Source organism: Petaurus breviceps, unplaced genomic scaffold (assembly GCF_028583685.1).
Source record: "Petaurus breviceps papuanus isolate PSGF00001 unplaced genomic scaffold, PetGlider_PUasm1.0 91133, whole genome shotgun sequence".
Lineage (NCBI taxonomy): Eukaryota > Metazoa > Chordata > Mammalia > Diprotodontia > Petauridae > Petaurus > Petaurus breviceps.
Window position 1 is genome coordinate 59,098,109 of NW_027187419.1, and position 26,232 is coordinate 59,124,340.

The 26,232-nt window shown below is 37.4% G+C and overlaps 1 protein-coding gene across 1 annotated transcript in view; it reads right to left on the reverse strand.

Annotated features, from left to right (window-relative positions):
* Positions 1-26,232, reverse strand: part of ATP8A2 (ATPase phospholipid transporting 8A2) — a 784,050-nt gene that overhangs the window by 247,163 nt on the left and 510,655 nt on the right. The window contains 2 exon segments of the mRNA XM_069080803.1: positions 15,206-15,316; positions 21,571-21,754. Of these exon segments, the coding sequence (XP_068936904.1) occupies positions 15,206-15,316; positions 21,571-21,754 (295 nt within the window).

The following is a 26,232-nucleotide window of genomic DNA, read 5'->3' on the forward strand; positions in this document are numbered from 1 at the left end:
AGACCTTGTTTTCTTCTGCTTATTGGTGAGGATGTCACTTGAGACAGATTTGAAAGTCTTGTTCTCCCCACCTTCAATTATGTTGCACATCTCTTAGACTGAAGTATGGGAAACATCACCTCTTCATTGTAAGTAAGAAAAAAAATCTCAGTTGTAAGGATGGGTGTCAGACTATTCAAATAACATCAATGGCAGCTTTCCTGGTTTACCATCTGCCCCTAAAAAGTCAGTGCAAAGTTACTAATGAGGATGTAGAACGGGAAATGTGACTTTTACTGGAATATTCAGAGTTTTCAAGATGAAGTAATGCTTCCTATCAGACCGAAAAGGTTCACTGATGAAAAAAAAAAGTTATTAACGTAAGTTGTTCTGATGAAATGTTACCAAATCTATACCTATGTATTAACCTCTACTAATTTACTTAGTTTTAAAATACAATTAAATCTAAACTACCTTTATTTAAAAGCAGACTCATTTTAAATAATGTAAAAGTACTTAATGAGAGCTTACCATATGGGTCTAGCCTTGTCAGGAATCTACAAAAGTAGATGTTGACATAGCATCTCCTTAAAATGTGTTTATATCTCTATGTTTTTTACATGTAGAATAGATTCATTTTTGCTAAATTGCTTATATAGTATACTTTTAAAAATTACTATCTGCTGATTCTCACTTTAAAAGAGGTGATAGATTCCAGGGATGAAAGACTTGTCAAAGCAGCTAGGTTCCAGGGAATCCTTCTCATAGCTTATTGAGCTCACTCCATGGTGAAGACATATGAGCTGGTCTAGTAGTGGCTACAGAGCCTTCTGTCAAATGGCAGAGAAAGTTATGTAGACTAATTAAGGCAGAGGGGATGATGGAACTGGCTCCTTGTCAGCACCTATCAATGTCCCTTGCACAGAGTAGGTGGTTAGTAAATGTTTACTGTAATGGTCTCCTACCTGTACACTATAAACTTTTGTGTAGGTGCAGAGTTACTGCAAGGGGGCCAAAAATCTATATGTGAATCCATAAAGTGGCAAGAAAAATTCTGCAGACCAAATAATGCTCCTCTCAAATATATTTTATAGTTTTTCAAATGCATATAGCTACTACTGTAGTTAATAAAACACATTCATTTAAATGTATGGCTGAACTCAGGGTAGTTTTCTGCCATTATGTATTTCCCTCAGCCACAGATATCAATGAAGGTATAACTAATCCCTATGACAGTTTGAGAGATATTCAAAATATTGTGAATATTGTGAAGCAGTGGTCTGTTGAATTGGCCTAGTCCAGAATAGTATCAGTATTATCCCACAAAGCTGAAGATAACAGAAAGGGCTCCTCTTATAGCTGCCTGTGGCATAGAGGAAGACCATGAATTGGACAGATGGTCCCTGAGGTTCAAACTTTCCAAATCTCAGAATTCTTGAACTGCAACTGGACCACTAGAGCCATCCAAAACAAATTCTAATGTTTAGGCCACATTAAGGAATTCTGATCTTACATAGTTGATGGAGGAATTAGTTTATTATTCTCTAATCATTAGCTTTCAGGTAGGAAGGCAGTTTCATGCTGTATGTTTAACATTTTGTGTTATTAAAATTGTAATGAAGTTTTAATTTCATTTGAATAAAATGAACTAAGAAGATTATTTGCATAGATTATTCTGTGAAAAAAAGGCATGACAATAATTTTTGGTAAAAAAAAATGGTAGAGGCAATAAAACATAATGTTTGGAAACTACTATCCTAAGGGGTTTCTGTCGCTTGGTCAAGTCTGCCATATAATTATGAATCCTGGAATTACATATAAAGAATTACACACAAAAATGAAACTGCTGGTAAAATTAAAACAAGAATGTTCTACTTCTATTAGGTCCTATCAAGATTTCTCAGAGGTTGCTTGGGAACTATAATGTATTCTTTCTTTAATATCAAAATTAATGCATATCGATGAAAATTATGAAAAGGCTAGAGCTATGACTGTTTTTTGTATATCTTTTACTTTGAAGAAATTCAGTACTAAAGAGATTACTAAATGATCCATAGAAGTATCAAAAGGACAGAAAATCACCACAACTGATTCTCTCCTAAAAATTTTCAAGTCAATGAGTGTATTATATACTTGGAACCAGCATGAAACATAAGACTAGATGTCAGGGGAATGGGGTCGGATCTGATGACCTCTGAGATCTCTTCAGACTCTGAGATTCTAGGATTCTTTTTTTGAATGGGTCATTAGATATGTGATATTGGCTAAAGTCACTTGACTTTTTTGGACTTTCTTGCCTGTAAAATGAGTGAACTGGATAAAATAATCTCAAAGGCTTTGTCCTACTTTAATTATTCTATGAGTTGTTTCATATCCTAGATATAACCTGAAACTTAAGCAAGTCTAGTTCTTCCAACCTGGTCACTCAAATGAAAAAGAAAGTACTTCCATGAACAGTGAAATACTTTTTTGTAGCATCCCTGTAAAACTGATCAGATTAAAACTATGGGATTTAGCCATGAATACAATTTGTCATTTATTATAACAATGTTAACTATTTGTCTCTTCACCAGCTTCCCTGGTTTTTTCCCCAATGTCTACAGAAAACCTTTCTCAAATCCTCCATAATGCTAATACCTTCCTGATGTTGATTATCTCCAATTTATCATTATATATATATATATATATATATATATATATCTCTTAGCCATACATAGTAGTTTGCATGTTTTCTCCCTTGTTAGACCATAAGTTCCTTAAGGGCAGGAATTGTTTTTTTCCTCTCTTTCTATGTCACCTCCCATCCCCCTCCCCATTAGCACAGTGCTTAGTCCAGGGCAAGAGTTCAATAAATGCTTTTTTTTTTTAACATTTGTTTTTAAAACTTTGACGTCCAGATTCTTTCCTTTCTTCCCTCCTCACCCACCCTCACTGGGAAGACAAGTAATTCAATACAGGTTGTACATGTGTAGTTATGCAAAACATTTCCATAGTAGTTGTATTGTGAAAGACTCACTATATTTCCCTCCATCTATCCTGCCCCCATTTATTCTGTTTTCTTCTTTGACACTATCCCTTTTCAAAAGTATTTGCTTCTGACTACCCCCTCCCCTAATCTGCCCTCTTATTCCCTTCCCCCCTACTTTCCTGAAGAGTAAGATACCCATACCCAATTGAGTATATACATTATTTCCTCCTTAAGCCAAATCCAAGGAGAGTAAGGTTGACTGACTCATTCCCTTTCACTCTCTGCTCTTCCCCTTCATTGTAACAGCTTTCTCTTGCCTCTTTCATATGAGATAATTTACCTATTCTATCTTTCCTTTTCTCCTCCCAATATATTTCTCTCATACCTCTTAATTTTTTTAGATATCATCCCTTCATATTCAACTTGCCCTGTGCCCTCTATGTATATACGTATACATATATACACACATACACATATACATGTACATATGTACATATATACATATACACACATAATATATGTGTGAGTATGTGTGTATATATTCCCTTCAACTACTCTAACACTGAAAAAAGTCTCATGAGTTACAAATATTGTTTTTCCACATAGGAATGTAAACAGATCAACTTTAATAAGTTCCATAGGATTTCTCTTTCCTATTTACCTTTTCATACTTCTCTCAATTCTTATATTTGAAAGTCAAATTTTCTGTTCAGCTCTGGTCTTTTCATCAAAAATACTTGAAAGTCCTCTATTTCACTGAATGATCATATTTCCCCCTGAAGTATTATACTCAGTTTTGCTGGGTAGGTGATTCTCGGTTTTGGTCCTAGCTCCTTTGACCTCTGGAATATCATATTCCAAGCCCTTCGATCCCTTCATGTAGAAGCTTCGAGATCTTGTGTTATCCTGATTGTGTTTCCACAATACTCGAATTGTTTCTTCCTGACTGCAATATTTTCTTTTTGACCTGTAATAAATGCTTATTTGACTATTAGTGCTCATGCTAAACTGTATCCTCTGTTGTACTTATGTTAAGTATTAAGTTCAAGAGAAATAAAAGATATTTTGATGAACCCAATTTTTTAGAAGGACAGGGCCACCTTAACCAATTCACGGCGCAATCTGTATTACTTTAGGGAAACAGAAAATAGTTTGGATTTATATCTGTAACTGACTCCTCAGCAACTCTGGGGATTAACATACTAAATGAAGACTCCCCAAACAAGAAGTCAATCGTGGATTAAAGCTGAGGAAGGGGCAAGCCTACAAGCCATTTCCTGAGAATTATTTTATTTTTTAACACAACAGGGAACTGAAATGCAACGGGAAAAACCCATCAGAGTCCTAACAGAAAAAATGGAGTTGTAAAACAGCCAAAAGGAGTGTGAATATGTTTCAGAAAAAGAAAAATCAAAGAGTACAGACACCTTTGAGACTTCTTTGGATTAAGTTGACAAGATATGAATAAAGCATACTCCATCATACTTTTTAGAGATATATAGAAAATGAAAATTTGGCAAGTATTGCCTGGTTATTCAATACACTTCTTGAAATGTTATATTTTCTTAGTTTTATTTTCTTTTTTTAGCTGTTTAATGCTGGTCCAGATTTTCATGAGTAATCTTAGGTGGTTCTCCACATTAAAAACCACATAACAGTAAGACTCTGTTTTCCCCTGATTTTCATGTGGTTTTAAAAATCTAAATTTTTTTTCATACAAATGAATTTCTACTTTTATCAGCATGAATTAGATACCAGACAATGCATGTTTCTAGGTTTGCTAAGCAAGCAGTGTGGGAAGTGAATGTTTGTTTTAGAGCAGAGGGCATCCTTATGCTCATGTGTACAGAGGCAAGCACCATGCCCACACATACACACACTAGTCTCCAGGTACTAGTTTAGTGAACTAAGGGACAGGTCAAATCCCACCAGCCATTTGTCACTGTCACTTTGAGTAAACAGGTTCATAGTTTGGTATACAACTGTCAATTTGTTTAATTGGCACTCCTGTTTTCTGAAAGGGAAATTATGTTCAAGTCAGCCTTCATTCTTACCCACCATATCCAATCAACCTAGCTGCCAAGTCTTGATTTCCATAACTACAGACTTCATTCTCTTTTCTCTAAGGCTACCCTCCTAGTTCAGATTTTCTTCATTTCTTGACTGAATGACTATAGTAGCTTTTTGTAATGGCAATGGAAATCTGAAGATCTTCCTTGCCCCTTAATGAGCCTAGGTGGAATTTGAAGACCTTGCCTGTGTTGAAAATAAACTCTACCCCCTAATAGGCTGAATATAGTCACATAGAGCCTGTGGTAGGAGGAGTTTGCTGAAGGGTAGAGCAGAGTCCACAGGAAGCAGGGAGTCAGAGCCAGAAAGACAGTGGGAGAGAGAGGACACTTAGGCAAGGAGATAGATAGGTTAGTGAGTAAAAGTTGGTTTTTTGCCACCTACTGAATAGCTGGGCTTGTGTTGGTTTGTGGGAAGGCTAAAGGATTGCGTGGCTCTCTGCTACATTGTGGTGCATTAACTTCTATATTGCTATGATGGAATCAGTTTCCTGGAGTTGGGATTTGGTTTTCTGGCGTCTCAATAAATGTTTTGCTTCTGTCTTCGATATGGAGAGTCTGTGATATTTTGTGATTGAGCTCCATGTGGGAACATTTAAAGTCATGGTCAGTGCTGTAAATATTGCATTGGCACTACACTTTCTGAGTGATCTCCCTTCTACTCTCTGTTCTTCAATCCATTCTCTACAAGGCTACCAAACTGATGTTACTAAAGCACTGGTCTGGTCACTGTCCTCCCTTGATCAGAAGCTTCCTCTGCTTTGAGAGCTTCTGTAGGCTCCCTTTAGCCTATGGGATAAAATACAGTCTCTTGTTTGACACTTGAAACCCTTTAAAATTTGACTTCCACCTATTTAAAGAGATCTACTAAACTTGCTATTCCATGTACATCATATTCTCTTATGATTCCTGTATCCTCATGCAAAGAATGTTCCATCCTTTTCTCCCACTACCCCTTGGAATCCCTAATTCTCTTCAAGGCTTAGTTCACATACTGTCTCCTACACAAGGTCTTTCCTCATTCCTTTAGTGGTTGGTTTTCTTCCAATTCCTCAAATTCCTTTGTATTTACTTATCTACTTCTGTGCTCTGCCCCATTTCCCTCCCAGAATAAAAACTTGGTGAAGGAATGAACCATCTTGCTTTGCCTTCATATCCTGCTCTCTAGCAAAGTGCCTTGCACATAGGGGATGCTTTAAAAATGTTGGCTGAATTAAATGAATCAAAATCCACTCTGTAGAAAAGATTGTTTTCCTTTTTTTTCTCTCTAAAAGCCTTTATGATACTTCCATGTACTTTTATCTTCCCCTTCTACAAAATTGCAAGAATGTCACACAAAATGTTTTTATAAGTCATTCACTGAAGTTGCTCTCCAATATCAGCTATGGTATCAATCAATAAGTATTCATGAAGTGCTTAACATGGTGTGCTAAGCACTGGGGATATAAAAAAGGGCAGAAGCCAAGTCTCTGCCTTAAAAAAGTTTACATTTTAAATGGAATATGGGAGGTAACTTGAGGTTCTGGAAGGCCACATCAGTGAAGTATAAGTGTTGGCAGGTCCTATTCCAAGTTGAAAAGGATTTGGTGATGGCCCCAGCAATGGGTTGCCTATCCAGATTTTTAGAAGCTTATCACAAGGTTGACTTCAAAGGGTGATCAATTTTTCAATCCCAGAAACTCAGAAAAATATCTGCCAAGTGAGAGTGGGGTTGTGATCTAGATCCACGGAAGAAGTATTCATACCAACATAATTATTGATCTATGAAGTAGTGATTTTTACAATGACTCAGACTTCCCTTAGGCTGACTACTTGTGCTTCTGTGTCTTGGTTTCCCCATCTATAAAATGCAAGGAGTGGACTGAATTCTAAAGTCCCTCCCTTTTCTAAGATCTATTATTCTAGAAAATGTTGCTAATTTGTCATTTATTTCTTGGATATAACAGAAGATCTTTTCAAAAGGTGATACAAGAAGTGTTAGCATAGAATGGTTAGGCTCAAAAGGCATTAACATAGAGTGCTTTGATTATGTTTTCCCATTTCCCCTACCTATTACTGCATAATAATGTATGAGAAAGAGTCAATAACTAATATCAATTTAAACCCATCTTTAAAACTGCTAAGTCCCTCAATGAAGGGAAAGTTTCATTTTTGTCTCTGAATTCCTAGTTGCTCAATACAATGCTTTGTACATAGTAAGTATTTAATAAAGTAGGCACATGTTGACTTCAGGAATACAAACAAAAAATGCTGTTAATGCTATATTGCAGAATCTATAAATATATGTGCAGCTGATCTCAAATGCAGAGTTCAAATTTGTTAAGGTTGGCTAAGAGCAAAAAGCAAAGAAACAAAACAGAAACTCTTACAAGGACAAATATTGCACTAAATAGCAAAGCTCTCTATGAGCCCAAGTTAGCAGCAAGAGTAGATTGGATTGAATCCCCAAAGAGCTATACTTCCTTTTCTTAGCTTTGGCTTTATTTGGGTGTTCATCATGGCTCTTAAGACCATAGTCAGTTTAGCCAATTTGAGTTATATTGAAGGGGCTACATCTCTCTAAAGAATAATGCTTTATTATGGTGCCACCTATTTCCTTGTTCCAGATTACTGTTATATGGTTATGACAAAAAGCATCAGGTGAAATGTTAAACAAGGAGATGTACACTTGCCAAAAGGAAGTGCTACTCTGACGACCCAGTACACAGTCTAAGTTGAGAAGGGATTTCTTATGAATGGTCATATATTCCAGTTTGGGGATGACACTGTATCGATGGACACAGAGCTTTTTGGGAGAGATCTGTAACCATTTAAAGCAGTTTAGTCTATCCATTTAACAGGAAAGACCAAATAAATGGATGAAGAATGTCTATTGTTAATATTTCAGCATGCATCTGAATGGACATCCAATAGAGCTGATCCAATAGAATGTCTATCTGGAACAGATAATACATACAGATATTTAGCTGAATACAGAGTTGATAAGAAGAAGGAAAACAGGATGGATTGCTTTTAAAGAAATTGCAAAGCACATCTTCTGACTCCAAGTGCCCTCAGCATTGCCCAAAAGATAGGCTGACATTTTATTTTTTTTTTGAGGCAACTGGGATTAAGTGACTTGCCTAGGGTAACACAGCTAGAAAGTGTCTGAGTCAGAATTTGAACTCAGGTCCTCCTGACTCCAAGGCCAGTGTTCCACCCACTGTGCTACCTAGCTACCCAGAAATGATTTTTTTAATACAAATATTTTTGTTGGTGTTGCTATTCATCAGCAAGATGAGGAACTACAACTGCTTGTGGAAGTCAAAATGTGGGCCTTACACAGAGGACAATGGAAAGGCATACTGTGAGTGACAGCCATCTGTAACATAACAAAAAAGAATTCCAAATGAGAGGAGTGAAGGATATCATCAAAGAATGGTATGGCTGAAAGAGAAAATAGGCTAGATTAAGTGGGGCAAGAATGAGAGAGATGTCAAGCAGCCAGGCAGCAGGAATGCTTTCACTGATAACCTCAAGAATGAGGAAGGCCTCCAGCAAGTTACGTAGCCCACTTAAAGTATATTCTTAGGTAGATGTGAATAAGAGGTCAACAGGATGGAAAGGCACAGATGGGTTACAATCTGTATCACTTTAAGAACTCCTAAATGAATGAGACCACAGATTCATTTCAGATATCACACAGCTGGATCAAGTCAGGTCCTTAGGACCCAAGCCTAAGGAAATCATCTGACGTATATTACACAGAGATAATCATGAGTGTACAGCAATACGTATGCTGTAGATGCTCTTGAAAAATAAAAATTCATCCTTACTATTGATTTTGCTTTGTATGTACTTTAAAAGTCAAGGGAAATGCTGAAGATATTGGGTTAATAGCTCATTTTTTCTCTTTTTTTAACTTACTCTTGACTTGAAACAAATACTTTATCTTTATGTTGTTGTTTTATCACTTCCTTTGCATCTCCAATACCACCATAATAGTTTAGGACTATTATCCCCCCCCCCCCAACAGATGATAGGAAATCCTCAATTTATAAAAATTCCAAAAGTTTGTTTCTAATTTTGGAACTCAGAATGTATTTTTCTCATAGAAACATTATTATAATGGTATTCCAATTCCCAGCCTAAACCACAAAAGTCTAGTTAACCCTTAATGAAACTTAACCATAGAATAAATTATGCCACAGAAACTAACTAGGGCATTCTAAATAATTAACTCCTATTTTAGTGGCAATGCCATAGGCTTTTCCATGTTTTTCTTTTTTTAAGTTTTCTTTTAGATTTCTTTAAAGAATAGATGTTTTTGAGAGCTTTTTTTTTGTTGATAACTCTATAATGAGCATATAAATAAAAAGAGATTTAGGCAAGTAAAAAATGCTATGTTAAATTTACTCACTTCAATTATGTTTAATAACTAAATAGCAGTCAGGTTTTTTTTTTTTCCTGGAGGATAAGGAAAGAAAAGACTTTTGTTTTAGAAATGATATCACATCTGGCTAAGAGCAAATTACCATTGAAGTCTGTTTCATTCATTTTGTTAAGGGACAAGGGTGAAGAATAAACTTAAAGTTACTACATAAAATGAGCTACTTATTAATAATAATCATTATATGAAAAATGTCTTAAGTCACTAATAAGAAATATATATCAAACAACTCAGATGTTTCACCTCTTTGTAAATTGGCAAAGATGTGTAATGCCACGCACAAGCAGCTTTCCAGAAGAATGCTACTGTGAACAGCTTTTAAGGTTCTGATTACACAGTATAGTGATCACTCTATTTAATACATAACAAAAGCAAAACATTCACAGAAAATCAAGGTACATCATTCACAATATCACAACTTATCACAGAAAATCACAATATAATATTCACAACATAGTCTCAAAGTACAATAGTCAAAGTCTTCCACTCATGGGGCAACTAAGTTAACTCAATCAGTCACTTAGTAACAATATCTCACTATCATACACAAACCCTCTACCCCTTAGGTCACTAGTAAACTATAATTCCATAATTACTCAGTACCCAAGGAGAGGTCTTTTCATCTTGACTTGGGGCCTGTTCTCAGATTCCCTGGATCCCCTTCCATGGTCCCAGATTCTACCTGGATTCACCAGACTGTCACCTAGTTTCACTGGCAGACAGCTCCCAGTTTCTTGACCAGATCTCTGGGCAGGTCCTGCTCCACACCGAAGTTCACAGGGTCTGGTCCATGTTAGATCCTTCACCATTTCTGTTCCAGGGAATTCAAGGCTCAACCAAGCCACAAACAAAAGTCTCAGCATCCCAGTCATGCTTCCTCAATCACCTGGGCTCCTGCACTCCAGGCTCCTGGCTCCTGGCTCCGGGCTCCAGGCTCCTGGGATCCTGCTTAGAAGAAGCTCCACCACCACAAGTTCTCAGGAAATTCTGGCTCAGTTCTCCATTGTCTCTTCTGTAGCTGCTTTGCCACCAGATCTTGGTCTCAAGAAATTCTGACTGTGCCTCTCTGGGGCTTTTTCTTATATACACACAGCATTAGCTTCCTGTTTCAGCCAACCTCTTCCTGTTATATCAGTAACAGGAGACAAGAGTTCATGCCTTCTGTTTCCCCAACAGAGGCTTGATCTGTTACTAAGTGCTAAGTACCTGCTACTTTTGCTAACACAAAGGGATCTTCAAATTCAAAATTACATCACCATTACAAGATGACAAGAGAGAATGGTCTATATTGAAAGGGTTGGGAAAGACAGGTACCTCAACTCACTGATCATGAAATTGTGAGCTGGGTTAATAATTCTGGAAAGATAATTCACAATTATATCATTATGATTATCATCATCATAGTTATATACATTTATATACTGCTTTAAGGTTTACAAAGCATTGTATGTAGTTATCGAATTTCATCCTTACAATAACTGAAGTAACAAACAATAAACACAATAACACTGCTATTATTATCTTCATTTCATAGTCAAGGAAACTGAGGCAGACAGAGGTTAAATGACTTTTCCAGCATAATACAAATAATAAATAAATTGTCCATAGCTTTGTCAAGTGTTCCTGACTCAAGGTAAGCACTCTTACACATGGGACTACCTACGTGACTCCAGTTAAATGAAGAAAGTGACTAACATGTTTATACTCTGTGACACAGAGATACTAAGAGTAGGTATATGTACCCCAACGAGATAAATGGCAAAAAGAAAGTCACCAAACAAAGTTTTATAGTAGCATTTTCTATAGTAGCAAGGAACTAGAAATAAAGTAGATGCCCACTCAATTGACTGGAAAATAGATAAACAAGTTATGATATGGGATTTTAATAGAACATTACTGTGCTATAAAATATGATGAAAAAATGAATGTAAAGAAATACGAGACTTCTATGAATTGATACAATATGAAATAAGCAGAACCTGGAAAACACTATTATATGACTACAACAATATAAACATAATTAAAATTTAATGCTGAAAAATTATGATGACTAAACTTGGCCTCAAAGAAATGGGAAGGTATCTCCCCCTTTTCTTTTTTGCAGAGATAGAAAATTATGGGTGTGGAACACAGTATATGATGGACTTTCTCAATATTGAATTAGTTTTCCTAAATTATTTTTTCCATCTTTTTAATTTTTTGTTGTAAGGGTTTGCTCTTGGGGAGGAGTAGGAGTAGGTATGTTTTGGGAAACATAGGTGATGTAAAGATAAATGATAAGACTAAAATTAGTTTAAAAAAGATAATGGAAACAAACATTTTACCTTAAAACAATCAATCTATTGCTAGTCACATTTTTCTTTTTTGGCTTTCAAAGCAATATCTTTTGGAAACACCAATATGAAACTAAATATCAAGGTGACAGTGAAATCTAAATAGCTTATTTTTTTCTTAATTTCTTGTGTTGCTTTAAAGTGTTTTTTAAAGTAGATTTTTAAACAAATATTATTTGGCAACAGATTGCAGACCTGAAAGTGCTTCTTGGTACTCTCAGACTCTTAAGTTGCATTTGCATTTTAAGTCACAGCAAACTTCGTTCTTAACCCTTACAGCCTCATCTTCATCACCCAATTAGGGCCACAAAGCATGGGCAAGATAATAGGTGTAAATGAGGAGGAAGGAACCCATGGAGAGTAGAAGGCTTAATGGGGAATGTCCAGATAAGGAGTCTAGACTATCTGTAATTGGTTGATAATGGGAAACACCAGATAAATAAGAAACTTTCCAAAGCCAACAGCTATGTCAGCTTAAAATATACATGAAATTTGGGATGAAGTGTGGGGGTGGACACTGGGAGTCTCTTAAATTACTTCAGTCTAATGATGTACTACCATAAGTGACATATGGGGAGTCAGTCGCTCCTATCACAGCTGCGAAGGCAGAGAAGAAAACATTTTCTAGGGGCTCAAAGGAGGCTACAAATAGGAGGAAAGAAACAAAAAGATCAAACCCGTGAGAGCTAGATTAGATGACCTCTAAGGTTCCTACCAGCTTTAAATCTGTGATCCTTTGATCCATGTCCCTATAAGAACTTACCATTTCAAGCAAGAATGGACGTGAGAAATATGGACAAATCAATAACATATTTCTTTTATCTTTCATTTTAAACTTGAGGATTTTTATACATTGACTAAAACCTCTCATCCCAAACTTCATTTAAGATTTTTTTTTCCCCCATGGAGTAGTTACCATATATTTGCATAGTACAGGAAATCAAAAGACCTTAAACAAAAGGAATTCTCTTAGAGAAGTAAAAGCAACTTAATTTCCAGGGCTTTAACCATTTATTTTTAAAGTAACACATAGTATTCTTTAATGATAACAAATCCTATTCTTCTATTTACATAGAAATTTCTATTTAGATAGAATTGCCATAACCTGGCACTCACCTCACCCCTGAATAATCAAGCTTCAGTTTAGATAGGGGAAACATTAGCCAATGATCTAATATTTTGTTTTATACAACCTTATCAGGAGACAGTGAGAACAGTTGGATCATTTCACATAATATCATAGCTATTTTTGCAAATGTTTTGTTTATTATCTGCATCTACCATTTTCAGGGAAAACGATTCGAGGCCATAAAATAATAAGATACCCTAATTATTAGGGCTAAGGGGATTATCAGCTGGCTGCCAAAAAGATAGGCAAATCTTCTACTCCACAGTTACATACAACTTACAGAACACTACACTCGGTAGTTATGTGATCTTGGCAAATAATGAACCTTTCTGCACTCTATTTTTCATTTGTAAAATGGACTGATATGAAGATCAAATAAAATAACATTTGTAGAATGTTTTGTGAATCTTAGGGCAGCTAGGTGGCACAGTGGATAGAGTGCTGGGCCTGGAGTCAGGGAGATTTGAGTTCAAATCAGACCTCAAATACATATTAGCTGTGTGACCCTGGACAAGTCATTTAACCTTGTCTGCTTCAGTTTCCTTATCTGCAAAATGAACTGGAGAAGGAAATGGCAAACCAGTCCAGTATCTTTGCCAAGAAAACCCCAAATGGTGTCACAAAGAATCTGACATGACTGAAAAAGGACTGACTGACCTGGGAACCTTAAGCATCCTAAAAATATGAGTCATTATTACTGATGTTGACTGCCCAGCCTGGAATCAGCCCCACCAGAGTTCAAATCTGGCCTTAGGTACTTAATAGCTGTGTGACGCTGGGCAAGTCACATAACTGCTACGTGCCTCAGTTTCCTCATCTGTAAAATGGGGATAATAATAGCACCTACCTCCCAGATTTGTTGTGAGGATTAAATGATATAATAATTATAAAATTATAAAACATTTAGTGTAATGCCTGGCATATAGTAAGAGCTATATAAATGTCAGCTATTATTTTTATTATTGTTAAGAACTCTAGTAAGAATCAACTTTGTTCCCAGTGCTACCACCTCCCTAAAATGAATGGCTTGTTTCCCTCTTTATTTTTCCTCAGGAAAAGGAAATCTTGGATTGATTTCTGTCACTGTTTTCTCAAAAGCAATGGCAGACATTTTCAAGATTTATTTACTTCAGCTTTAGTACAGGTAAGAAAGGGAGACATCCCCTTTTTTAAACAAGAGTCCCTAGGCCAGGATATACATACCCCACTGCTGCTACAAAACTCCATTTCTTTGCATATGGCATGTGTACTCATAAATGAGGGACCTTCACAGAAGCAGGAAATCCAGCTTGACTTTGTGCGATTGTGAGAACTGTCACTTTGCCTAGCTATGAAAAAAGTTGGCTTCAGGGAGTTGTTAGTAACTGTCAATGATTTCAGTGTTGGTGGACTTTGCCTCCAACAGTATTTAGTAGCTACAGGGGAAGATCTGCTTAGCCACAGAAACTGACCTGTGAATGGACCCCAGGTCTGGTACTTTTATAGCCTTTGATCTTCAATGAGCTTACCATCCTATCAGCATCCTGGAATCAGTTTGACAACAAAACCTGAGCTCAATTTAAGTAAACTTGTTGACCACATACACATACTCAGGACACAACCAGAAACAGTGACTATATAGAAAAATGTCAAGCTCAATGAGAAAAATGGATATAAACACCAGACTCTTCCTTCAAACAGCCTGGAAATAAAGACTTGGACTGACACAAGCTTCACTGATGGCCACGAGGGGGCGCCACATACAGGTGTGAGCCTTTGTCACTTATTGTTCAGGGCTCATGGAGCTCCAGCCACCTTTGGGAGCCAGAAGGCATGGATACATTTACTAGATGTCCCTATATATTGGTCTGGAAATAGAAGTGAATGGATTATTATTATTTTTTCTCCACTCTCTCTACGCAGATGATGAAGTTAAGACGACAGCACTGGCACTAGGGGAAAAGGTCTGTCCCCCACTCTATTAGCTGAATGCTTAGAATGGTCCCTAATGGTAGTTTGGGGTAAGAAGACTTTCTTCTCCAAAAATGACAGCGATGCACAGATTGCTGATTCCCTTGGGCATCCATATTTAGCACAGGGGCACATCATGACTCAAAACAAGCTACTCATGTGTCACATTATTTCAACATATTAGAATGACATCTTTTCTAGAAATATTTTCATATCAACAAGTTATTTCACTGAGATTAATTTAAATCTACCAAATCCCCCTCTCCCTGTGGTGTAAATCACTCTTCAACTATTAAACCCTCTGCCAAAGGCTCATCTCTTCACAGAAGATCATGTCTCCAACCTTACCTCAATAATATAAAGCACCACATTCTTGTAGAAACAATATAAGATGCATTTGGTCACTCGATTGTAACTCCAGGCTCCGTGCACCAACAGAAGCTTCTCCAAGTAGGAAAACTGAGGGAGAGAAGTAACAGTCAATTCAAGAAGCTAAGAGCTCACCATTTCATAACATAAATCATTCAATGGCGGTTCAAAAAGATCTCAGGCTTTTCACTGATAGGTCTGAGGTTTTCCTTTTGTACAGAAGGCTCAAACGTTGATATATTTAGGCCTGAACCTATACAAGATTAGCAAATTGCAATTCACCTTGAGATGAGGGAATGGGTGCAGTGTCCAGACAATAACTTGCCCTGTTAAACTAAAACCACTACTTAATCTCCATTTTATGACAGCACTTAAGCATTTAACATCTTTGCCTTAAAGCTGCTACAGGCTGCTAGGGCTATAGTTTAAATCATAGGGTTTGGGGACCTTCCTCATGGGAAGAGGGATTAAGTCCTCACCCTTTAATGAGAAGAGCATTTTAGAGGGAATGGAAAGTTCCAGTTCAACCACTAACTTTCTGTACAATTGGGGACAAATGAAAACAATTTTGCCTTAGTTTTCCTACCCAGAGGAACACAGAGTCCTCCATCTCCTAGGACTAAGCCTTCAGGAAAAACACACCAAGAAGGCCAAATGTCAATAAACAAACGAATGAGTAAATTAAAAATAAATAAATGATTATTCCCCAACATCCACGTTCTGCACTTTAGCATGAAGCCAGAGGTCTAGTCAATTAGGGAAGTGATGTGGATTAACTAATTTCCAATAAGATGACAGTGACAATCCAGTTATCTTTATCAGGGGCACTAGCACTTTGAAAGAGGCCTGTAGGGAAAGGGTAATGTTTAACACAAAAGAATAAAATCTCTTCTAGGCACAGGGATCTTTCTTGGCATTCCTTGACCTTTCCCACATGGCCAAATTACCTATTCCTGAGTGTCAGGCTTGCTCCCTTCCTTTCTATTGCATAGAACAACCTCAAGGGCTCTGAGCATTGGTGTGGGGCAGAAGTATCACTTTGAGATTCTTAGGCTCTTAGAATGTTCTAGCATGAATACATTAAGGCTAACTAACCTTATTCTCCCTATCACAGTTTTGGAATATTAAATATACTTTACACAGGGTCCTCCAAATCCCCTTGTAGCTTCCTGGAGGCCAAACCTTAATCCCCCTACTTCTGGGCTGAAGGTCAAGAGGACTCTGTCCCAGCCAATTGCTTCAGGCAGTACAGGGGCACAGTACAATTCAAATCCCCATTGTGTACCTAGAAGTGGCAATCAGGCTATATTTGACAGTCTGTGAATATTAAAAAAAAATCTCTGGCTATGGGAAGCTTTTATTTGTTTGGGCTTACTGCTAAAATAAAATTGCCTCTTTTTTTTAACTATAAAGAAGTTCTGGACTCAAAATAATACAAATAAAAGGAGGAAGTATGTAGTCTATGATGTGTTCCCCATGGATAACATGCAGGGAGAGGTGCTTGCATCTAGTGTGAGACCATATTCTCATGAGCTATTGACAAATATCTGTGTAATGCATAGTACCTTAGTATTTTACTCTCAAACAGAAAGTCTTGATGCAGAAATGCCATGAGAAGACACATATGGAAAAATAAAACTCTCCATAAAGGTTCATTAAGGATTCCAGGGGAGAATAGGGAATCATAAAATAAATAACTAAAACAAATATAAAGGAAGTTTGCATTTGACCCAGACCCCTGACATTAAACATCAATGAGCACAGAGAACATCTGCTTGAGTCATCTCTAATGTCACAATTTTCAGCTTTGCGATGATTTACTTTCAGGAAAAAGTCCTAAATCAAAATTCTACTTTTCTTGAGGTTTAAAAACATTAAGAAAGTAGGGAGTCAAAGAGATCAAAGTAAAGGGGAAAGGACCTATTTGTATAAAAATATTTATAGCAGCTCTTTTTGTAGTGGCAAAGAAATTGGAAATCGAGGAGATGCCCATCAACTGGGGAATGGCTGAACAAGTTGTGGCATATGATTGTGATGGAATACTCTTGTGCTATAAAAAAATGATAAGCAGGATGCTCTAAGAAAAACCTGGCAAGACTTAAATGAACTCATGAGAAGGGAAGTGATCAGAACTAGGACATTTTACACAGTAATAGCAATATTGTAATGATGATCAACTGTGACTTAGCTACTCTCTGATTAAGACAGTGGGTGACCCAAGACAATTCCAAACTACCTATGATGAAAAATACTATGCACCTCCAGAGAAAGGAATAATGAACTCTGAATGCAGACTGAAGCATACTTTTTAAAAAAAACCCTCTATTTTTGTTTTGTTTGTTTTTTCTTTAGCAATATGGCTAATATGAAAATGTTTTACATGATTTCCAAAAAAAAAAAGGTAGGGGGATGACTGTCTATAGGCAGGGATGCCTCTCTCCAGAGGAAAACATGAAGGCATAGGCTAGGGATACAATACTACCCTCATTTATTTACTAATAAAGACCACAAGTAAAGTTGTATGCCACTGGAAGGGAGGCTGGAAAGGAAAGAAGAGTTCACTCCAGGCGTGGAAACAGTAGTCAGAGTGTAGATTAAGAACGGTTAGAAAAGGTAGTATATCTACCTATAGAACAACACAGATATACTGGGGGTATAAAGACAAAGTCAGGCCTTGGCAAAACTGTAGTGCAAAGGTTGTCTTCAAGGTCTTTTCATCCCCTCCTTTCCTGTATTGAAGCAGTGTAGGTTCTTCTTAAATTCCCATTACTTAATAGCTGGCTCTTAGGAAAGATGTTAAACACTCATTCACATTAAGATATTTATAACCAGTAAGGCAGGGATCTTTTATATTTTAAAAGTGGATCAAAGGAAGTAATCTCCAATAGAAAACAGTAGAATTTCATAGGATCATAAATTGCACTTTGAATTGCACTAATGAAGGAACTGAGGCCCAAAAAAGCTAGATGGTTTGGCCAAGGTCACAGATAGAAATAATAAGGCTACAATTTGAAACAAGGCCCTCTAACTCCTGGTTCAGGGCTTTTTCTACTCTATCAAGCAATGTAGGAGAGGAGGAGGAGAACTGGGACTTTGAGGACAGAAAGAATTTGCCTATTTATGAGGCTAATGCTAACATTAGGTTGAGATGGAGACAGGAGGGTCTGTAGAAGAGACCATTCACCTTTTCCACAAGCCCTTAGAAGTTGGCTACAACTAGAGCAAGAAAAACAAAAGGCAACGTTTCAGAACACTGCTCACAACACCCCTCTACCTTCCACTCAGTATTTTAGTCTGAAGCAAGAACTGCTCAAAAGTCTAGTCCTCTTTTCATGAGTACTTCATTTTCTGAAAGAAGGTTGATGCATCCACTTTCCTAGACATTCTTAAGTAATGGGTAAGATAATTGCCTAGAATGTCCAGGAATCTCATGAGGTTTCCTTTCAGCCATACAATTCTATAACTCAAATACTTAATAACTCCATAGTCCATAACATTTAGCCTCTGATATATTCTAGGAAAGCATGACTTTCAAGCAGGGTTTTTTTTTTTTTTTGGTTAACCTAGGAAAGGTTGCACATCATAGAGTATATGTAAAATGGCTATCACCCTGTCCGTGCAGGTAACTATCATTCTCTAGGATAGTTCCTATACACTCCCCTCAGGCAGACTACTGTGCCCAGGATTCAAGTCTGTACAATTAATTCAGAGAGGGACTTGAGGATTTGATCTTCATTAAAGAAGACTTTTCCTATGTTGCTCAAGACCATAAAGATTTCCTTAGGTGTAGTTAAAGAAGCACAAAACTATGTGAGACCTGAAGACATTGCTTAATCTCAGGGTAGATGAATGTCTAAAGCAGGTGTACTACCGTGTTTCCCCGATAATAAGACCTATCCTGAAAATAAGCCCTCCCCTTACTGTGTAAGATTCCTCTAAAATAAGCCCTCCCCCGAAAATAAGCCCTATTGAGATTGCTACTGTAGTGAAGGTGATCCCCTGCGCTACATGCTACATTACGGTACCCTCTGTATGCACCGTCCCCCCACCCCGTGAAACGCACGCCGCGCTCCGAGCTGCATCCAATCAGAGCTGCAGCAGTGAGCACGTCATCCTGTTCTTCCCCAGTGATTTGCTTATTGAATAAAGGTACATTTTTTTGTTCACATTTACCTGTTTATTAAAATTGCTGTCAATGTTCATTAAAATAAGCCCTCCCCTGAAAATAAGCCCTCTGGTGTTTTTCTGTCCAAAAAATTAATAAGACAGTGTCTTATTATTGGGGAAACATGGTATGAGACTGCTTCTGACTCCTCCCTGCATCATGTATGCTCCTTCTCAGCAATGCAAGGTTATAAGACAACTTCAAAGGACTCATGATGGAAAGGGGCATCCACATCCAGAGAAAGAACTGCAGAGTCTGAATGCAGATGGAAGCAAACTACTTGCTCTCTCTCTTTTGTGTTTTGCTTTGTTCCCTCTTTCTCGTTGGTCACTCCATTGGATATAATTCTTCTTTACAACTTGACTAATGTTTAAGGTGAAAGATATTTGTAGGACCTATATAGATTGCATGCCACCATGCGGGAGAAAGGGAAGAATATTTGGAAATCAAGGGATTATGGAACTGAATATTGTAAACTAAAAGTAAATAAATTTTTAAAAATGTAAGAAAGGAAGGAAGGAAAGAAAGAAGAATGAAAAAGGGGGAGGAATGATTTTATTAAATATATTGATGCTGAAGAAAAGTATTACGTTTTTGAAAGACTTTCATCACTATAAAATGAAGGTACTATCTAACATTTACATAGAGTTTATTTTGTTCCAGGCACTGTACTAAGCTCTTTATAATTACTATCTTATTTGATATTGACAACAACCCTGGGAAGCAGGTACTATTATTATCCCTGTTTTACAACTGGAGAAACTGAGATAAACAAAGGCTAAGTGACTTTAACAGGGTCCACAGCTAATTAGTGTATGAGGTCGAATTTGAACTCAGGGTTTCCTGATACCAGGTCTGGCAATGTGTATACTGTGAGGCCACCTAGCTGTCTAATCAACTAACAATAGAAAAAAATATTTCTTTATAGCAATGTATTACATTATCTACCTCCTAGGATAAAATAGAAACTCCAACCTACTTTTCCAACTTCCTTACATCTTACTTATCCTTACTCCCTTCATCTTAATGTTCCTTTTGCATGACCCCATATTTTCTACCTTTGTTCCTTTATTCTGGAATATTCCCCATGGCTAGGCTACATACATACTTCTGCCTCTTAAAATCTTAAGATTTGTCTGGGACTCATCTTCAGCACAATCTTCTGCTTGAGACCCTTCCTGATTCCCCCAAGGTGCTAGGGCCTTTTCTTCCCCAGTAACTTTGGGAATAAGTTATGGAAAGATTTATATATAAACATGTTATCTCTCTCCCCATAAGTTCCTTGAAGGCAAGGATTTTGTTTTTATATTCCAGTGCCTAGCACCTAACAGGTCCTTAATAAAATGCCTATTGATGATGGATGATTTAAAATATGGTCTAAACTATTAGGAGTCATGGTTGATTCTTTTTGTCTCTTGGATAGCACCAAGTAAGAGATCAAAGCATTTCTTTCTAGTCTGACTCAGTACTGACCAACCACATTAAACATGTTGGATGTTTTCAGTATGGAGCTTTTGGTTTAGAGAGGTATACACAGGATGGTCTTGGCTTGTGTGTATGGTTATAAATGTTGCTGCTGAACGTGGAGTCATTAAAATCCAAATGAAATAGATGATTCCAGGGAAAATAACTCATGAAGGCAGAAGCTAAACTAAAAGTTGCCCCTGGTTACTTGTATTGAAAACAATGAAATGACCATATTAAACTACCCTTGAATGACTGAGAAGAAAAAGTTACAACAGGGGGTGGTGGCCTGGTGGTGTGGAACAAACAAACCAAGAAGTACCACATAGTTAACTAGGAGAACACAGCTATTATGGATACAAAAGCTCTTTATGAAGAGACACTAGCTAAACTAAACTGCACATGTGGGTGGGAGAAGGATTATTATTAGCAGGGTTGTAGACTTAGTTGTCATGAATGGCGCCTCTCCCTGATGACAGAACAATGTGGGCAAGACCCACACAGCTGGCCAAGAGAAACTTAAGCTGTAGGAAAGGGGGCTTCGAACTATGTTAAGATCAAAACCAAAGAGAAACCCAGATACCCTGGTGGTATCATTTTTAGATGGCAAGCCTCAAAAAACGCAGTAGAAATTCTACAGGATGCAACCAAGGGCATCTGCACAGCTGACATCTCTGTCAAAAGGCCACAGCAGCTGCTCCTTTATGCTTCTGACCTGTGCAATGGCGTAATCGGAGGAGTTTGTTGCCTGCATGCCCTCATTCCCACTGATCCCTACGCCAACATGAGCAGTCTGGATCATCCCCACATCGTTGGCACCATCCCCGATGGCAAGAGTGATGGCTTTCACATGCTTCTTAACCATGTCGACAACTTCAGACTTCTGCAAGGGAGACACTCTGGAAAGGAGGACAGAAAGAAAATTCCGGTCAGCCCTCAGCACACTACTACATGTATCTTTCCAAAAGAGACAGCTGTAATCTACATTTAGCTGCATGAAGAGGGCAGTTATTGGAAAGTTTCCTAATTTGATACTTAAGCTTTAGTGCCTATGCCAAAAGAGGCTTTAAAAAAACACCGGTAGCTTGTGGCTTTCAAGTGTTCTCTAACTTCACAGAGGAAGCACACAACACCAGACTGAGTCAACACAGGCTGATTTGTAATCACACTTCCCAGGTGCCTGGGTGAACTCCTAGGTTATGAAGGTAGTTAGAATACAGTCAGATACAAAGGTCTCAGGGGAATGTCTTTCCAATCAATCAGAAGACCAGCATTGACAGCACTTTTGAAAGTTGGGGGTCATGAACACATTCCTTATGCAAGAGAGAGAAGTATATGTAGCAATCTGCTCCCCATTATAGAAGGAAGACAGAGCTGGCAGAGCAAGGGGAAGTGAGAGAGGCCCAGAGAAAAGAGACAGGGGAAAGGGAAAGGGGGAAGTCTCTTCACCTTGTTTTTAAAAAGGAGATTTAAAAGGAAGGTTTTAAAGGAGCCAGGATAGATTTAATTTAAGGAGGCAGATGAGGGAACACAAGATCCACTCCTGCAGAAATGCAGTTTAAAGGATAGATGGGAGAACATTATAACAGCCTTTATAAATCCAAACTTTCTACCTGGTTTACTGAAATACAAAACATTTCCACATAACCCAGGAAGCTGACACCACAATTTGGTCAAGTTATTGGCATCCTTGGCTCCAACTAGTTTTCAGCTGCGCATGTGTCTGTATTCAGATGTGGGGGGTGGAAATTGGTAAATCAAACACCTGAATCACTCTTTAAAAGACAGAAACCCAAGTGGGTGGCCTTTCTGAATTACTCAGAGGGTATCCTGGCAGCACTGACAAGTAAACAGTCTTGGCATTTTATCACCCTGTGAGTTCCACAAACAGTTTGGAGTCTTGTTTAAAAAAAAAATTCAGGCAGACTCTACTCCTCCACCAAACCCTACAAAAACACAAGCAAAAAAAGGGTAACCTTTACAAAGATCAAAGATGAATTTTTAGAGAAGTTACACAACACTCTCCCATGCATCTTATCAGGTACCATTCTCCACCCCGAAGAGCATAGCTTCGGGCAAATTAATTTAAATGTAATCTTTTTCAAACATCTAGCAATATTAAAGGCATGGAACCCTAGGACTCGAGAAGTGAGAGGGACCTTAGATGTTGAACACTTCCAACCTCTTCATCACTAATTCTGATAAGTAATAGTTGACAAATTTTGAATCTTGAAGAACAGTTTGGAAACCGTTTTTAAACAAATTAGAACATGCCTAGGGGTTGTAAGCAAGGAAGTCTATATAACAACTGGAGGGGCTTAAGGGTCTACTTTTTTTAGAAAGGAGCTCTTGGGGCAGCAAGATAGAGGGGGAAAAATGAGGTTTGAAAACACTCTTTTGTGCCAAACTCAAAAAGAGTGGAGTGGGTAGGAGGCTTTCCAGAATATGAGTAGCTATTTAGCAGGGCTGGGGTGGCTCAATGGAATCTATACCAAACTGGGAATCTTTGCATCTATAGCAAAACAACAGAAGGACCTCCCATCTCCAGGAACCTAGAGTCAAGCCCAGGCAGCCCTAACTCTATTCTGCCACTGACTGTTATGTGAAGCAAATCAAAGACCTGTATCAAAAGAAGCAAGCTCAGATCCCCAGATGAGAGGGTTCTACCAGGACTGGTCCAAGCTTTGACACCAAATTAAAGAAGTAAGTTAAGAAAATTGCCTAATTTCTAGCATTTGATTCTCTCACCATATCTCTCTGAGAAGTAAGTGAGTCTGGGAAGGTCCATCTGTTGGCCCAAGCCATAGGAGAGGGCAACAGATGTCTGCTCCCAAAGGCCAAAAGTAAAAGGGAAAGAATCTGTGCTATAAAAAATGATTCCCAGTGTTTTTAAAGCATGAAATTCGCATCAAGGATTTATCATACCCTCAGCTGTAATGCACTGGAACAACATAATGCTAGAACACGTTAGGGGTTCAAAACAGACTTCAAACAGCTAATTTCTACAGAACAGAATAGATATCATTGCTCTTCAATCATCTATAGTTAAGTATTGAAGAAATCAGGTTACTAACTCTCTTTTTTAATCTTAACTTGTGACCTGTAGTCAAATGACATGTTTAATACATATTCCCACCAGACAATGTCTAGATATTGGTTTTCAATCTATTACAGTAAATTTGAGGACACAAACTATTTTTTGTACTTTCGTTAACTATTTTGGTTGATAATGAATAAAGACACAAAATGAAAAACATTTAAATATATATTTCTTTGGTGAATATCCTGTAAACTTCATTCCTGACCTGTGAAATGACATAGAAAGTTTTCACTCTATTTTTTAAATGATAATAATTCATCATAGAGGTGGCATCTATTATTACAGGTATCTTTCTACAGGCACATGTAATACCTATTTTTATAAACTGAATCATTGTATTTAAAGCAACTAAGTTCAACCAATCTCGTTGATAAAGATATTCTCAAAGCAAGGCATGCTTCTATTTTCATTATGTGTAAGGGTAGGTAGTTCAAATACTATTTGCCCCCCTAAGGAAGTTAGGTGGTAGGCCTAGAGTCAGAGGACCTGATTTAATATCTGGCCTCAGGCCACACAGGCAGGGAAGAAAGAAAATGCTGCTGGCATCTACAAGATATTTTAAACGAGGCTGTTCTATTCACTTAAAAACCAATTTCAAGCAACTGAATAGCTTTCCTTTGGAGGCTATCATTGTCACATCAAATTTATTATTTTTTTACATAGGCAGTGTTTATCAACTTTTTAGAAACTATAAGGACCTTGTAAAATCATTAATATTTTAAATCAACAAGTATATAAACAATGTCACATGATTCTAAAATTTATTACACCTACTATTCCATACTTACACAAACATACCTGAAAGCATTTCTGTGGTCTAGAGCAAAGCAATTTAGTTTTTATTTGTTCTAAATCAATTTCAGATTTTCAGAAAAGTGGAAAAGATAATTAGCAGCTATAGATCAGTGCTAGGGGGTTGGTTCTAAGGTTCATTTGTTGGTTCATTTATTATTTGAGGGAATGCGTAATATTGGGAGGTCTTGCATAAAACAGCAGAAGGCTTTAGAGATGACTGCATTTCAGGATCAATATGGAGGGGATTTAGAAGCAATAACAACATAGATATAGTGATAGGAAGCAATATGTTTTCGGGTTTTTTTTTTTTTTTGCTTTTTCTTTTGGAGGTGGGAAGGTAGGACAATTGGGATTAAGTGACTTGCCAAGGTCACACAGCTAGTTTTCTGTTAAGTGTTTGAGGCCAAATTTGAATTCAGGTCCTCCTGACTCCAGGGCTGTTGCTCTATTCACTGCACCACCTAGCTGCCCCAGCAATATATTTTTTAACACTGTAAGATATCTATCTTATGGGTTAAAGTGGTGGGTGCCACATGCAGAGAATGAAAGACTAAAAATGCTGGAAAAGTTTAGGTTGACCAGATGCCTTGGCTGCCAACTAGACCTTGAACTGAAATAATAAGTAAGTGAATCTCACCCCCACAAGCACTGAAAATTATAGCATTAAACTTTACATGAAGAGTAGAAATTACCCACGTAGAGTATGCGAATATAAGTCAGGATACATACAAGAAATAAAGCAAAGATATAAGGTGGTATAATAATGAAATACTAGGACTAGAATATGGTCAATGACACTATGATTACAAAACCATAGAATTAGAGCTTAAAGAGATCTTAAAAGTTAATTCTGTCAACCCTTCATTTTATAGATGATGAAACCGAGCCTTAGATCAAGTGATTTTCACTTCAAAGCCACAGAGAAAATAAACAGAAGAATCACCATCTGAACTCTGGCTTTCTGACTCCAAATCAAGTGCTCTTTTCATGGGGTATCACACTGGCTCTCACTATAGAGCCAGTATTGCAGTTATGATTTTATAAAACATAGAACAGGCATTTAACCAAGAAACTTAGGCAGAAAGGGTTAAGAAACTTGGCTAAGAGCACAAAGTGGCAGAGCAAGGGCTAGTGATGGATCCTAGATGCCTGTTGCCTAAGAATCAGCCTCACTAAGTTCTGAGAAACATCATGTGATTGGCAAAGGGATGAAGAATTTTCAGTAAGCACTTAATAAATACTAATTAATTAGATTGATTTTTCAGTCACAACAACTCTGGAAGACCATCCACTAAGACTTAAAAGTTGCAATCAGTGTTCATGGAAGGAGTATGCATGCCAATGAAATCACATATTCCTAAAGTACTGACATGCTTACAGAAAAAAGTAAAACTACTTAATGGTGTGTATATTTCTATTTCTATATTCCTATATAAGCCTCTAGTCCATGATTTATCTGTGTAGGTGCTCCTCATACTGACA